This window comes from Ranitomeya imitator, chromosome 1 (assembly GCF_032444005.1).
Source record: "Ranitomeya imitator isolate aRanImi1 chromosome 1, aRanImi1.pri, whole genome shotgun sequence".
NCBI classification, from domain to species: domain Eukaryota; kingdom Metazoa; phylum Chordata; class Amphibia; order Anura; family Dendrobatidae; genus Ranitomeya; species Ranitomeya imitator.
In genome coordinates this window covers 17,828,909-17,844,898 of record NC_091282.1, presented here as the reverse complement: position 1 = coordinate 17,844,898, position 15,990 = coordinate 17,828,909, and the positions used below count along the sequence as shown (strand labels likewise).

The 15,990-nt window shown below is 52.8% G+C and overlaps 1 protein-coding gene across 7 annotated transcripts in view; it reads right to left on the bottom strand.

The window, feature by feature from the left end:
* LOC138658341 (uncharacterized) overlaps positions 1 to 15,990 on the bottom strand; it is a 77,504-nt gene that overhangs the window by 55,212 nt on the left and 6,302 nt on the right. For 3 of the 7 annotated variants that reach the window (XM_069745807.1, XM_069745815.1, XM_069745825.1), the window contains exon 2: positions 13,132 to 13,255. The exons of the other annotated variants lie outside the window; for them this stretch is intronic. In XM_069745807.1, coding sequence (XP_069601908.1) covers positions 13,132 to 13,216 — 85 coding nt within the window. In that variant the 5' untranslated portion in view covers positions 13,217 to 13,255. The remainder of the gene's footprint in view (positions 1 to 13,131; positions 13,256 to 15,990) is intronic. 7 annotated transcript variants of the gene reach the window in all.

The window sequence follows — 15,990 nt, the reverse complement described above, 5'->3', positions numbered from 1 at the left end:
CAAAAAGCAACGATATCGTTAACGAAATCGTTATGTGTGAAGGTACCTTAACTCTCTACATCTGGTCTCCCATACCCAGCCACCTCCTCATTCACACCTGATTGCCCTTAACTGGGGATATATTCACATGCAGGAGTCTGCTACAGACGCAGTCTGCTGCAATTCATCTTTTATCTTCCATCTTTTTAATTATTAATTTGAATTAGACTGAATTGGACCGGAATTGACTGGGAGGTAACAGAATACCAACCACTACAATGTTTCGGTTTCTTTTCTCTTTCACCCCCATACTACTTTCCTTCTTACAATTTCCTGTAATCCCTCCACCTAGTAAGGAACTAGTCATTTCTTCCTCCATCCTCCCCAGCCACCTCACCTTCTCCTCAGAACTGTTCCTCCACATACAATCCTTTTTCTCCAGACACACGGCCGCATCATGTCCTATCCTGCTCCCACCTTCTATTATTATTATTTATTTATATAGCACCATTAATTCCATGGTGCTGTACATGAGAAAGGGGTTACATACAGGGTTATAGATATCGTTTACAGTAAACAAGTTTACAATGACCGACCGGTACAGAGGGGAGAGGACCCTGTCCTTGCGGACTTACATTCTACAGGATAGTGGGGAAGAGACAGAAGGTAAGGGCGAGGAGGCGGCTCTGGCGATGGTGAGGCGGCAGAATGGTTATTGCAGGCTGTAGGCTTTCTTGAAGAGATGGGTTTTCAGGTTCCGTCTGAAGGATCCGAGGGTGGTGGATAGTCGGACGTGTTGAGGCGTGGAATTCCAGAGGATGGAGGATATTCGGGAGAAATCTTGGAGGCGGTTGTGTGAGCAAAGAATAAGTGTGGAGGAGAGTAGGAGGTCTTGGGAGGATCGGAGATTACGTGAGGGAGATTAGGTCAGAGATATAGGGAGGGGACAGGTTGTGGATGGCTTTGTTGATCAGTGTTAGTAGTTTGAACTAAATTCGTTGGGGAATTGGGAGCCAGTGGAGGGATTTTCAGAGGGGAGAAGCAGGAGAGTAGCGAGGAGAGAGGTGGATTAGCCGGGCAGCAGAGTTGAGGACAGACTGGAGTGGTGCAAGAGAGTTAGCGGGGAGGCCACAGAGGACGGTGTTGCAGTAGTCGAGGCGGGAGTTTTAGTAGATTGTGGGCTGAGGAAGGAACGGATTATGGCAATATTTTTGAGTTGGAGGCGACAGGAGGTGGCGAGAGTTTGGACGTGCGCTTTGAAGGACAGGGCAGAGTCGAGAATTACACCGAGGCAGCGGATTTCAGGTGCGGGAGAGAGCGTGATGCCGTTTACCATAATAGATAGATTAGGTAGGGGGATATGCGAGATGGGGGAAAGATGATGCGTTCGGTTTTGTCTACATTGAGTTTTAGGAAGCGAGAGGTGAAGAAGGAGGATATGGCTGACAGACACTTCGGGATTCTGGACAGCAGAGAGGTGACATCTGGGCCAGAGAGGCAGATCTGAGTGTCGTCCGCATACAGGTGGTATGAGTTGTCCTAGGCCAAGAGTATAGATGGAAAAAAGTAGGGGCCCTAGGACAGAGCCTTGAGGGACTCCAACAGAGAGAGGGCGGGATGAGGAGGTGGTGTGGGAGTGGGAAACGCTAAATGTGTGGTCGGAAAGGTATGAGGCAATCCAGGACAGGGCAAGGTCTTTGATGCCAAGAGAAGAAAGAATCTGTAGCAGTAGGCAGTGATCGTCTGTGTCTAAAGCAGAGGACAGGTCGAGAAGGAGGAGGATGGAGAACGGTCTGTTAGCTTTGGCTGTGAGTAAGTCATTAGTAATTTTTGTCAGGGCAGTTTCGGTGGAGTGGTGGGGAGGAAGCCAGATTGGAGGTTGTCAAGGAGAGAGTTAAGGTGCCGTCACACATGCTACCTGCCACCATCACACTCTAACAAGCATCTCTATTCTTCCAACAGGTATGTTCATCCACCCAGCTCTCCAGCCTGCTCTCCTGCTTTGTCTGTCTATGAAGTGCACATAGTACATCACCCAGCTTTGCACATAGATTTCCCTCTGCGCCTAGCTTCCACATGGTATGCTTTTCAGCTAACCCCAGCTCTACCCTAGTGTTATTTATGACATTGTTTACTCAATGCTTGATTGTATGCATCTGGTCCACTCTTAATTCTCTGACCAAGATGAACAGAGACCACTCCTCTCTGCTTCACACCTGAACGCACTTGAGGTACCGTCACACATAACGATATCGTTAACGATATTGTTGCTTTTTGTGACATAGCAACGATATCGTTAACGAAATCGTTATGTGTGACAGCGACCAACGATCAGGGCCCTGCTGGGAGATCGTTGGTCGCTGGGGAAAGTCCAGCACTTTATTTTGTCGCTGGATCTCCCGCTGACATCGCTGGATCGGCGTGTGTCACACCGATCCAGCGATGTCTTCACTGGTAACCAGGGTAAATATCGGGTTACTAAGCGCAGGGCCGCCCTTAGCAACCCGATGTTTACCCTGGTTACCATTGTAAATGTAAAAAAAAAAACACTACATACTTACATTCCGGTGTCTGGTCATGTCCCCCGCCGTCAGCTTCCCGCACTGACTGAGCGCCGGCCTTAAAGTACAGCGGTGACGTCACCGCTGCACAGCGTGCTTTACGGCCGGCCGGCGCTCACAGTCAGTGCGGGAAGCTGACGGCGGGGGACATGACCAGACACCGGAATGTGAGTATGTAGTGTTTTTTTTTTTTTACATTTACAACGGTAACCAGGGTAAACATCGGGTTACTAAGCGCGGCCCTGCGCTTAGTAACCCGATGTTTACCCTGGTTACCCGGGGACTTCGGGATCGTTGGTCGCCACCCGTGTGCCTACTGGGTACGACACGCACGGTGCTGGGTACCACACATACCAGCATCTGGTGCTGAAGTGTTTGCTGCAGGGAACATATGAATATTAGTGTTTAAAATGCAGATCCAGGTCCCCCCCCCTCCCACCCCCTGTGCGCCAACCCTGCTGTGATTAAAATATTCACCTAGCGTCCGGATCCCTCGCTGTAGCGTCCTCTTCTGGCCGCAGCCTCTCCTGTATGTGGTCACGTGGGGCCGCCGATTACAGTACTGAATATGCGGCTCGGCCCCTTTGGGAGGCGGAGCCGCATATTCATGATTTTAATCGGCAGCCCCATCTCTTCAGGAAAGCCTACAGCCTGCGAGGGGCGCACAGGGGGTGGGACCTGGATCTGCATTTTAAACACTAATATTCATATGTTCCCTGCAGCATTGACTTTAATGGGTCCGTGTAATCCGTGCGCTCCCACGAACACTGACATGTCTCCGTGTTTGGCACACGGAGACACGGTCCGCAAAAAATCAATGACATCTGAAAAGATACATTGATTTTTATGTGTCTACGTGTGTCAGTGGCTCCGGTACGTGAGGAAACTGTCACCTGACGTACCGGAGCCACTGACGTGTGAGACTGGCCTAAATGTGTGGATTAAAGTAGAATTAAAACCCGAATTGAACCTGAAGGGAACTGAAGATAACTGCCCAGTCACTGTAAACAATGTTTCTGTTTGTTTTCACTTTCACCCCTATAATCCTTCACTTTCTGCTAACTCCCCCAATCCCCACACCAAGCAAGGAACTGTTCATCTCCTCTTCAATCCTCCCCATCCACCTCACCTCCTCCACAGAACTGTTCCTTAACATACAAGCCTCCATCACACCTATCCTCAAAAGCCCTCTCTTGACCCATCCTCTGTATCGAGCTATCGCCCTATATCACTTCTCCCCTTTGCCTCCAAACTACTGGAACAACACGTCCATCTTGAACTGTCCTCCCATCTCTCCTCCTGCTCCCTCTTCGAACGCTTACAATCTGGCTTCCGGTCACACCACTCCACTGAAACTGCCATAACTAAGGTCACCAATGACCTATTAACCGCCAAGAGCAAGCAACACTACTCTGTCCTCCTCCTCCTGGACCTGTCCTCTGCCTTTGACACAGTTGACCATTCCGTATTATTACAGACCCTCTCATCTCTTGGCATCACAGACTTGGCCCCATCCTGGATCTCATCATACCTAACAGACCGGACATTCAGCGTCTCCACTCACACACCACCTCCTCACCTCGCCCCCTATCTGTCGGAGTCCCACAAGGTTCAGTCCTTGGGCCCCTGCTCTTCTCCATTTACACCTTTGGCCTGGGACAGCTCATAGAATCTCACGGCTTTCAGTATCATCTCTATGCTGATGACACACAGATCTACCTATCTGGACCAGATATCACCTCCCTACTAACCAGAATCCCTCAATGTCTGTCCACTATTTCATCCTTCTTCTCCGCTAGATTTCTGAAACTTAACATGGACAAAACAGAATTCATCATCTTTCCCCATCTCACGCGACCCTTCCCCCCCCCCCAAATGGCTGCCCACTCTCCCCAGTCCCACAAGCTCGCTGCCTCGGGGTGATCCTTGACGCTGATCTCTCCTTCAAACCACATATCCAAGCCCTTTCCACTTCCTGCCGACTCCAACTTAAAAATATTTCACGAATCCGTTCATTCCTCAACCATGAATCTGCAAAAACTCTAGTCCATGCCCTCATCATCTCTCGCCTTGACTACTGCAACCTCCTGCTCTGTGGCCTCCCCTCTAACACTCTCGCACCCCTCCAATCTATTCTAAACTCAGCTGCCCGACTAATCCACCTGTCCCCCCGCTATTCCCCGGCCTCTCTTCTCTGTCAATCCCTTCACTGGCTCCCCATTACCCAGAGACTCCAGTACAAAACCCTAACCATGACGTACAAAGCCATCCACAACCAGTCTCCTCCATATACATCTGTGACCTCGTCTCCCGGTACTTACCTACACGCAACCTCCGATCATCACAAGATCTCCTACTCTACTCCCCTTTTATCTCCTCTTCCCACAATCGCATACAAGATTTTTCTTGCGTATCACCCCTACTCTGGAACTCTCTACCCCAACACATCAGACTCTCACCTACCATCGAAACCATCAAAAAGAACCTGAAGACCCACCTCTTCCGACAAGTCTACAACCTGCAGTAACCACCGATCGACCAAACCGCTGCATGACCAGCTCTACCCTCGCCTACTGTATCCTCACCCATCCTTTGTAGATTGTGAGCCTTCCCGGACAGGGTCCTCACTGACAGCGACCAACGATCAGGCCCCTGCTGGGAGATCGTTGGTCGCTGGGGAATGATCAGGACTTTATTTTGGTCGCTGATCTCCCGCTGACATCGCTCCGCGCTTAGTAACCCGATGTTTACCATGGTTACCATTGTAAATGTAAAAAAAAAAAAAAAACACTACATACTTACATTCCGGTGTCTGGTCACGTCCCTCGCCTTCAGCTTCCCGCACTAACTGTGAGCGCCGGCCGGCCGTAAAGCAGAGAACAGCGGTGACGTCACCGCTCTGCTTTACGGCCGGCGCTCAGTCAGTGCGGGATGCTGAAGGCGAGGGACGTGACAGACACCGGAATGTAAGTATGTAGTTTTTTTTTTTTACATTTACAATGGTACCCAGAGTAAACATCGGGTTACTAAGCGCGGCCCTGCGCTTAGTAACCCGATGTTTACCCTGGTTACCCGGGGACCTCGGCATCGTTGGTCGCTGGAAAGCTGTCTGTGTGACAGCTCTCCAGCGACCAAACAGCGATCGACATCGTTGTCTATATCGCTGCAGCGTCGCTTAATGTGACGGTACCTTTAGATGACAGGTGGGAGGCAATTTGAGCACGGACATGCTGCTCAAGGAGTTTTGAAGCAAACGGGAGCAGTGATATGGGGCGGTAGCTGGGCATAGCAGTTGGGTCAAGGTTAGTTTTTTTGAGGATGGGTGTGATGGTGGCATGTTTGTAGGCAGAGGGGAAGGTGCCAGAAGACAGCGATAGGTTGAAGAGATGGGTTAGGGCTGGAATGAGCATGTTAGTGAGGTTGGGGAGCAGGTGGGAGGGGATGGGGCCAAGTGCATAGGTGGTGAGGTGCGATTTGGAAAAGAGGCGAGTAAGCTCTCCTTCAGTGATGCTGGAGAGGGAGGTTATTAGGGAAGGGCAGAGGTCTGGTATATTGAGTGGTTGGGGTCGTGGAACAGTTAGGGTTTGCCTTGTTTGGTCAATCTTGTTTTTGAAGTAGGTGGCAAATACCTTGGAAGAGATGAGGGGAGTTGGAGGTGGCAGTGGTGGGCGGAGGAGGGAGGTAAATGTGCTGAATAGTTGTTTTGGGTTGTAGGATAGTGAAGATACAAGGTTAGTGAAATAGGTCTGTTTAGCGGAGGTGAGGGCTAATTTGAAGTCAAATGTAGCTTGTTTGAAAGCAGTGAAGTCGTCTGGCAGGCGTGTTTTCTTCCAACGCCGCTCCGCAACCCTGGATACTTGTCGAAGTTTTTTTGAGAGATTGTTATGCCAAGGTTAGTCGCACTGGTTCGTCGCACTGTGCCATGCATGAGAGGGGCGACTGAGTCTATGGCTGATGTGAGGGTGGAGTTATAGAAACCGGTGGCACTGTCCGTGTCGTGGAGTGAAGATATGGAGGACAGGGGTAGGAGAGAGTCTGAGAATGTCTAGATGTGCGAGGTTTCTGCGAGGATGTGGTAATGGCTGGACATGGGGGGCAGGTTAGGAGGACAAGGATGAGAAGGTGAGTAGATGGTGGTCAGATAGGGGGAAGGGAGAGGTTGTGAGATTACAACCTCTACACTACACTACAAGCCCCGAGAGAGCAGACTCTGCCAGCAGTGCGCCCAGGAGGCCGTGGAGGATGAGGCCCACTTCCTGCTGAGGTGCCCCAAATACTCCGCAGTGAGGGACACTCACTTCAAGAGACTGTCTGATCTCCTCCCAGACTTCACCTCCAAGGAGGAGGAAGAGAAACTGCCGATAATACTGGGGGAAGAGGAAAGTGCAGTGGCAGTAGCAGTGGAATATGTCAGTGCCTGCCACAGACTAAGAGGAGCCTGATATGTCATGGACTCCTATACCCCACCCTGGAAACATCCCCTATCCTCTAAAAGGAATTTGATATTCCCTGGACCTCTATATGCCCCCCTTCCCCACCCCCGTATTTTTACCATATGCTTTGGCAATGCTAACATGTACTTAGTCCTGCCAATAAAGCTCATTTGAATTGAATTGAATTGAGATTAGATAAGGAACAGAGGCGGGTGAAGATTAGGTCTAGCGTATGTCTGTCTGTGTGGGTGGCAGGCAGGATTGGGGGATGTGTCGCCAGCAGTGAGAATAAGCAGAGAAAGAAGCAGGTGGGTGAAGGAGAGCGATTGGCTTATATTATATCTTGGTGGTAGAGGTCTGAGGTTAGAGAGCAGGTCTGCAGATGAAGCGAGGTGGGGGGTAAGAGAGAGGGGGAGATAGTTATGTGGTTTGAGGGTGCAAGGGTATGGGGTTAGTGGAGGAGATTGAGGATTAGTGGAGAGAAAACAGTGGGGGAAATGAGCATGGTTAAAGAGCATGGGAGAAAAAGAAAAGTAAACTTAGAAGACAGTGATTAGTCTTACCGTCTGGCCGATTTCTGGACTATTTGTGGTATATTTCAGATGATTCACTTGAAATTATGTCACATCTGACTGAAGTCAGATCTGACCCACACCATGCAAATTATACCATTCAAATGACCAAGAAATGAAGCCAGGTGAGAGAGGGAGGGGAGGAAAGGAGGTGGAGGACAGTCCACAGCAGGAGACAATTAGCAGATCTCATTTTTGGTAGACAAATGTTGTATTAACTGCAGACAGAGGCAGGATAAGATCAAAAGATGGGGCTAGGTGTGAGGAGCACAGACATGTCAATATGCAGTCACAAAATTTTCAGAATGATACAGGAATTCAAGTCAGGGAAAAAGAAGCAAAGTACAACTTACAACAGAGGGAGAGAAGAACATGGGATTCAGGGGTGCAGTGGGTATTCCAGAATAGGAGATCAGACGTACCAGCAGTTAGGAAAGAGGGAGAGAAGAACATGGGATTCAGGGGTGCAGTGGGTATTCCAGAATAGGAGATCAGACGTACCAGCAGTTAGGAAAGAGGGAGAGAAGAACATGGGATTCAGGGGTGCAGTGGGTATTCCAGAATAGGAGATCAGACGTACCACTTAGAACAGAGGGAGAGAAGAACATGGGATTCAGGGGTGCAGTGGGTATTCCAGAATAGGAGATCAGACGTACCAGCAGTTAGGAAAGAGGGAGAGAAGAACATGGGATTCAGGGGTGCAGTGGGTATTCCAGAATAGGAGATCAGACGTACCCAGCAGTTAGGAAAGAGGGAGAGAAGTACATGGGATGCTCTAATGCTCTGCTTCTAATGATCTGTCTGCTACTCCTCATTGCTGGTGACATATCCCCAAATCCCAGCCCTCCCCAACTCATCCCCACACTCATTTCTTACCCCCTGCCACGATCCTCCACACGTTTTCCCAACCACGACAACCTCATACCCATTCATCCAGCCCCCACTCCCCCGCTCCCCCTACTTGGAGCACTATGGAACGCGCGCTCCGTCTGCAACAAACTGCCATTTATCCCTGACCTCTTCATCACCAACAAACTCTCCTTCCTCGGCCTCACTGAAACCTGGCTCACCCCCTCTGACTCAGCCTCTCCAGCTGCGCTCTCCTACGGCGGATTCCACCTCTCTCACACCCCTCGCCCCAGCAACAAACATGGTGGAGGAGTTGGCTTGCTCCTGTCTGACACCTGCTCCTTCACTCCAATCCCGCTACCACCCTCCGCTACTCTTCCCTCGTTTGAGGTGCACTCTGTCCGCATCTATTCCCCCTCCAACCTCCAGCTGGCTGTCATCTACCGCCCCCCAGAACTAGCCATCTCCACCTGTCTCGAACACTTCACCACCTGGCTACTTCATTTCCTCTCTGTCGACATCCCCACTATCATCATGGGTGATTTCAATATCCCCATTGACACTTCCACTTCAGCTGCCTCTAAACTTTTATCACTGGCTGCCTCCTTTGGCCTCACTCAATGGTCCTCTGAGGCCACTCACAAAGATGGCCACACGCTGGACCTCATCTTCACCCGTCTCTGCTCCCTTACTAATCTCATTAACACACCCCTCCCCCTGTCTGACCACAGCCTACTGACATTCTCTTCCCTCTCCTCTCCTAATGTGCAACCCCCACTCCACAAACTCCCTCGCAGAAATCTCAAACAGCTCAACTTACAATCTCTCTCGGAGTCCCTTCTCCCTCTCACAGACATAGCTTCCCTTCATGACACAGATGCTGCTGCCACTTTTTATAACACCACTATAACAGCAACACTCAATTTGTCCGCCCCGCTCATGCATAGCAAAACTCGTACACTCAACAGGCAGCCCTGGCTGACCAGCCTGACCAAAGAACTGAGACGGGCTTCCAGGATCGCTGAGCGGAGATGGAAGAGATCCCGCTCTGCCGACCACTTCACTGCATACAAGCAGTCCCTCGCCAGCTTCAAGTCTGCGCTCACTGCCGCAAAACAAACTTACTTCTCATCTCTCATATTCTCCCTGTCTCACAACCCTAAACGGCTTTTCAACACTTTCAATTCTCTACTCCGTCCCCCAGCACCTCCCCCCTCATTTCTGCTGAAGACTTCGCCTCTTTCTTTAAACAGAAGATCGATACGATCAGAGAAAGCTTTGGCCCACAGCGCCCACTGCCCCTCTTAGCCGCTCAACCCTGCTCCTCCAAAACCAGCTTCTCCACCATGACAGAAGATCAGCTCTCCACCCTCCTGTCAAGATCACACCTCACCACCTGCACGCTTGACCCGCTCCCATCCCACCTCATCCCTAACCTTTCCACGGTCTTCAGCCCAACCCTAACGCACCTCTTCAACCTCTCACTCACAACAGGTGTCTTCCCCTCATCCTTCAAGCATTCCAAGATCACACCCATCCTCAAAAAACCTTCCCTCGACCCATCCTCTGTGTCTAGCTATCGCCCGATATCTCTTCTCCCTTATGCCTCCAAATTGCTGGAGCAACACGTCGATCTTGAACTGTCCTCCCACCTCTCCTCCTGCTCCCTCTTTGATCGGTTACTATCTGGCTTCCGTTCCCATCACTCCCCTGAAACTGCCCTAACTAAAGTCACCAATGACCTACCAACTGCCAGGAGCAAGCGACACTACTCTGTCCTCCTTCTCCTGGACCTGTCTTCTGCCTTCGACACTGTGGACCACTCCCTTCTACTACAAATCCTCTCATCTCTTGGCATCACAGACTTGTCCCTTTCCTGAATCTCGTCATATCTGACAGACCGAACATTCAGTGTCTCCCTCCCCCACACCACCTCCTCACTTCGCCCCTTGTCAGTCAAGGCTCTGTTCTAGGACCCCTACTCGTCTCCATCTACACTTTCGGCCTGGGAAAGCTCATAGAATCCCTCGGTCTGCAGTACCATCTCTACGCTGATGACTCGCAGATCTACCTATCCGGACCTGACCTCACCTCCTTACTTACCAAAATCCCGCACTGTCTGCTATCTCAGCCTTCTTTTCTGCTCGCTTTCTACAACTGAACATGGACAAAACAGAATTCATCATCTTTCCCCCATCTCACTCTACCCCTCCACCAGACCTATCCATCAATGTCAATGGCTGCTCACTATCCCCAGTCCCACACGCCCGGTGCCTCAGGGTGATCCTCGACTCTGCCCTCTCTTTCAAGCCACATATCCAAGCCCTTGCCTCCTCCTGCCGTCTCAAACTCAAAAATATTTCCCGGATCCGTGCTTTCCTTGACCGCGACACCGCAAAAACGCTAGTGCATGCCCTTATCATCTCCCGCCTCGAGTACTGCAACCTCCTACTCTCTGGACTCCCCTGTAGCACTCTGGCACCGCTCCAATCCATCCTACACTCTGCTGCCTGACTAATCTACCTGTCTCCCCGCTATTCCCCGGCCTCTACCCTATGTCAAGCCCTTCACTGGCTTCCTATCATCCAGAGACTACAGTTCAAAACCCTCACAATGACATACAAAGCCATCCACAACCTGTCTCCTCCATACCTCTGTGACCTCGTCTCCCGGTACTTACCTACGCGCAACCTCCGATCCTCTCAAGATCTCCTTCTCTACTCCCCTCTCATCTCTTCTTCCCACAACCGCATCCAAGACTTCTCCCGTGCTTCTCCCATACTCTGCAACTCTCAACCCCAACACATCAGACTCTCGCATACCATAGAAACCTTCAAAAAGAACCTGAAGACCCACCTCTTCCGACAAGCCTACAGCCTGCAGTGATCCTGAACCTACTGAACCGCCGCACAACCTGCCCTACCCTCTCCTAGTATTTCCTCACCGATCCCCTGCAGACTGTGAGCCCTCGCGGGCAAGGTCCTCCCTCCTTATGTACCCGTGTGCCTTGTTTTTTGCTCATGTTTAATGTATTTGTCTATATTTGCCCCGTATTCACATGTAAAGCGCCATGGAATAAATGGCGCTATAAAAATGTATAATATAACAATAATAATAATAATAATAAAAAAGCGATTCCCACCACTGATGGTGCAGGTCATCACCCGAGTCCGAGCCATGGAAGTACGGAGGCTCCAGATAATGGCCTCTGCCTATCTATAATATAACGCTGGGAGCGTCACTCTGTCCAAAGCCTTTATAGACTGCGCAAGCGCCTGCGCAGTCTGGACCCCACAGAGTGACGCAGACCAGGAGATCGAGATATGCGTAAGCACTGAACGCAATCTGAGACTGAGAAGCAGGGACCGTGCCATGAGGGGGCGAGTATGACGGGGGAGGGGGAGCCATGAAATATTCACCTGTCCCCGTTCCACCGCCGTGCTCCGTCTTTGCTTCCTCTGGCTGTAACGTTCAGGTCAAAGGGCGCGTCCCCTGCCTGAACGTCACAGCAGACCCGGAAGACACAGACCCGGTGGAACGGGGACAGGTGAAAATCGCAAGTGCCGAGGGCCTGAGCCAGCTGCGACTCCGACACCGCCGGTGTCACCGCCTACTCTGGCCCCAGGCACTCGGCGCCCAACGACAAAAGGTGGGTATGTCTTTTTTTTTTTTCCTTTAATGGCAGCAGCATACGGGGCATATTATGCCATGGAGCATCTTATGGGGCCATCAACCTTTATGGAGCAGCATACGGGGCACATGACAGGATGGGGGCGCAGGATGGGAGCGCCGCACGACAGGATGGGGGCGCAGGATGGGAGCGCCGCACGACAGGACGGGGGCGCAGGATGGGAGCGCCGCACGACAGGATGGGGCGCAGGACGGGAGCGCCGCACGACAGGATGGGGGCGCAGGACGGGAGCGCCGCACGACAGGAAGGGGGCGCAGGACGGGAGCGCCGCACGACAGGATGGGGGCGCAGGACGGGAGCGCCGCACGACAGGATGGGGGCGCAGGACGGGAGCGCCGCACGACAGGATGGGGGCGCAGGACGGGAGCGCCGCACGACAGGATGGGGGCGCAGGACGGGAGCGCCGCACGACAGGATGGGGGCGCAGGACGGGAGCGCCGCACGACAGGATGGGGGCGCAGGACGGGAGCGCCGCACGACAGGATGGGGGCGCAGGACGGGAGCGCCGCACGACAGGATGGGGGCGCAGGACGGGAGCGCCGCACGACAGGATGGGGGCGCAGGACGGGAGCACCGCACGACAGGATGGGGGCGCAGGACGGGAGCACCGCACGACAGGGTGGGGGCGCAGGACGGGAGCGCCGCACGACAGGGTGGGGGCGCAGGACGGGAGCACCACATGACAATTGGTGGCGCAGGGTGGGAGCACCACATGACAATTGGGGGCGCAGGAGTGGAGCACCACATGACAGCATGGGGGCGCAGGATGGGAGCGCCACACGACAGGATGGGGTCACAGGATGGGAGCAGCACATTACAAGATGGGGCGCAGAAAGAGAGTAGCACATGACAACATGGAGGCACACAAACAGTTGAAGGCACAGGATGGGGGTGCAATATGGTAGCAGCACACAACAAGATTAGGGCGCAGGAAGGAAGCAGCACATAACAGAATGGAGACCATATACCAAATAAATGCTTGCCACCCGGGCGTAGAACGGGTTCAATAGCTAATATTTATATACAAATAATATATAACTTCTCACCTCGTGGTGTAAGAGGCCGGCGCTCCTCCATCATCACGTTCTGGTACCGATCCTGGTGTCCTTCTAGATACTCCCACTCCTCCATGGAGAGATAGACAGCGACGTCCTGACACCTTATAGGAACCTGACAACAGCCACACCGTCATCACCCAGAATCCTCCAGTGCTGTATAATGTCCCAGCAGTCACCTCTCCGCTCATCACCCAGAATCCTCCAGTGCTGTATAATCTCCCAGCAGTCACCTCTCCGCTCATCCCCCAGAATCCTCCAGTGCTGTATAATGTCCCAGCAGTCACCTCTCCGCTCATCACCCAGAATCCTCCAGTGCTGTATAATGTCCCAGCAGTCACCTCTCCGGTCATCACCCAGAATCCTCCAGTCCTGTATAATGTCCCAGCAGTCACCTCTCCGCTCATCACCCAGAATCCTCCAGTCCTGTATAATGTCCCAGCAGTCACCTCTCCGCTCATCACCCAGAATCCTCCAGTCCTGTATAATGTCCCAGCAGTCACCTCTCCGCTCATCACCCAGAATCCTCCAGTGCTGTATAATGTCCCAGCAGTCACCTCTCCGCTCATCACCCAGAATCCTCCAGTGCTGTATAATGTCCCAGCAGTCACCTCTCCGCTCATCACCCAGAATCCTCCAGTCCTGTATAATGTCCCAGCAGTCACCTCTCCGCTCATCACCCAGAATCCTCCAGTCCTGTATAATGTCCCAGCAGTCACCTCTCCGCTCATCACCCAGAATCCTCTAGTGCTGTATAATGTCCCAGCAGTCACCTCTCCGCTCATCACCCAGAATCCTCCAGTGCTGTATGATGTCCCAGCAGTCACCTCTCCGGTCATCACCCAGAATCCTCCAGTGCTGTATAATGTCCCAGCAGTCACCTCTCCGCTCATCACCCAGAATCCTCCAGTGCTGTATGATGTCCCAGCAGTCACCTCTCCGGTCATCACCCAGAATCCTCTAGTGCTGTATAATGTCCCAGCAGTCACCTCTCCGCTCATCACCCAGAATCCTCCAGTGCTGTATAATGTCCCAGCAGTCACCGCTCCGCTCATCACCCAGAATCCTCCAGTGCTGTATAATGTCCCAGCAGTCACCTCTCCGCTCATCACCCAGAATCCTCCAGTCCTGTATAATGTCCCAGCAGTCACCTCTCCGGTCATCACCCAGAATCCTCCAGTGCTGTATAATGTCCCAGCAGTCACCTCTCCGCTCATCAGAGGGGAGTGTAATGTTTTTTTTAAACTATGGGGGATAATGTGGAGATCAGTGAGGGTCACCCAGTGGGACGAGCAGCAGTGCAGAGGCCGCGGCTGCAGAGTCCTGGATGGTCCAATGCTCCATTCATTGTGAATGCGAGAGCTGGAAACATCGCCCAACGCTGGCCGTCCCAGCAGCTCTGAGGACAATAAATGGCGCTGCGGACAGTCAGCACAGAGTGACTGTTCACACAAAGCCCCGGAGCTCAGCGCGTCCTGGCGCCGAACAGTTCAGGGCCCCGCCTCCTCCTGCTTCTTCTACATCTGCCTCTATAAAACCAAAGCTGTCAGTCACAGACGAGAGGGGAGAAAACAAGGAGCGGCGAAATGTCAGCGCGACAAGGTGGACGGAGGGACGGAGCCAGAGTGTGGTATAAACAGTAATCCTGTGCCGACATCGTCCCTTTCATCAGACGCACTCAGACCAGCAGCAACCAGCTACTACAGTGGGGGACGGTCACCGGGGTAACTACACCGCCAGCAGGGGACGGTCACCGGGGTAACTACACCGCCAGCAGGGGACGGTCACCGGGGTAACTACACCGCCAGCAGGGGACGGTCACCGGGGTAACTACACCGCCAGCAGAGGACGGTCACCGTGGTAACTTCACCTCCAGCAGGGGACGGTCACCGGGGTAACTTCACCTACAGCAGGGGACGGTCACCGGGGTAACTTCACCTACAGCAGGGGACGGTCACCGGGGTAACTACACCTCCAGCAGGGGACGGTCACCGAGATAACTATACCGCCAGCAGGGGACGGTCACCGGGCTAACTACACCGCCAGCAGGGGGACGGCCACCGTGGTGACTTCACCTCCAGCGGGGGACGGTCACTGTGGTAACTACACCTCCAGCAGGGGACGGTCACCGGGGTATCTTCACCTCCAGCAGGGGACGGTCACCGGGGTAACTACACCGCCAGCAGAGGACGGTCACCGGGGTAACTACACCGCCAGCGGGGGACGGTCACCGGGGTAACTACACCGCCAGCGGGGGACGGTCACCGTGGTAACTACACCTCCAGCAGAGGACGGTCACCGTGGTAACTACACCGCCAGCGGGGGACGGTCACCGGGGTAACTACACCGCCAGCGGGGGACGGTCACCGGGGTAACTACACCGCCAGCAGGGGACGGTCACCGGGGTAACTACACCGCCAGCAGGGGACGGTCACCGGGGTAACTACAGCGCCAGCGGGGGACGGTCACCGGGGTAACTGTTGTGAATTCTGTGGTCAAGAGTGGTACTTCGGCTGGTTCTGTCTATGTGCTTCCTCTGGTGGATGTGAGTGGGGCTGCGGCTTCTGAGTTTCCTTCCTCAGGTGACGAGGTTAGGTCGTTAGGTGCTGCTCTATTTAACTCCACCTAGTTCTTTGTTCCTGGCCTCCAGTCAACGTTCCAGTATTGGTCTTGCTTTCTCCTGGATCATTCTTGTGGCCTGTCTGCCCTGCATAAGCTAAGTTTTGCTTGTGTTACTTTTGTTTGCTATATTTTCTGTCCAGCTTGCTATATTGGTTTTTCTTGCTTGCTGGAAGCTCTGAGACGCAGAGGGAGCACCTCCGTACCGTTAGTCGGTGCGGAGGGTCTTTT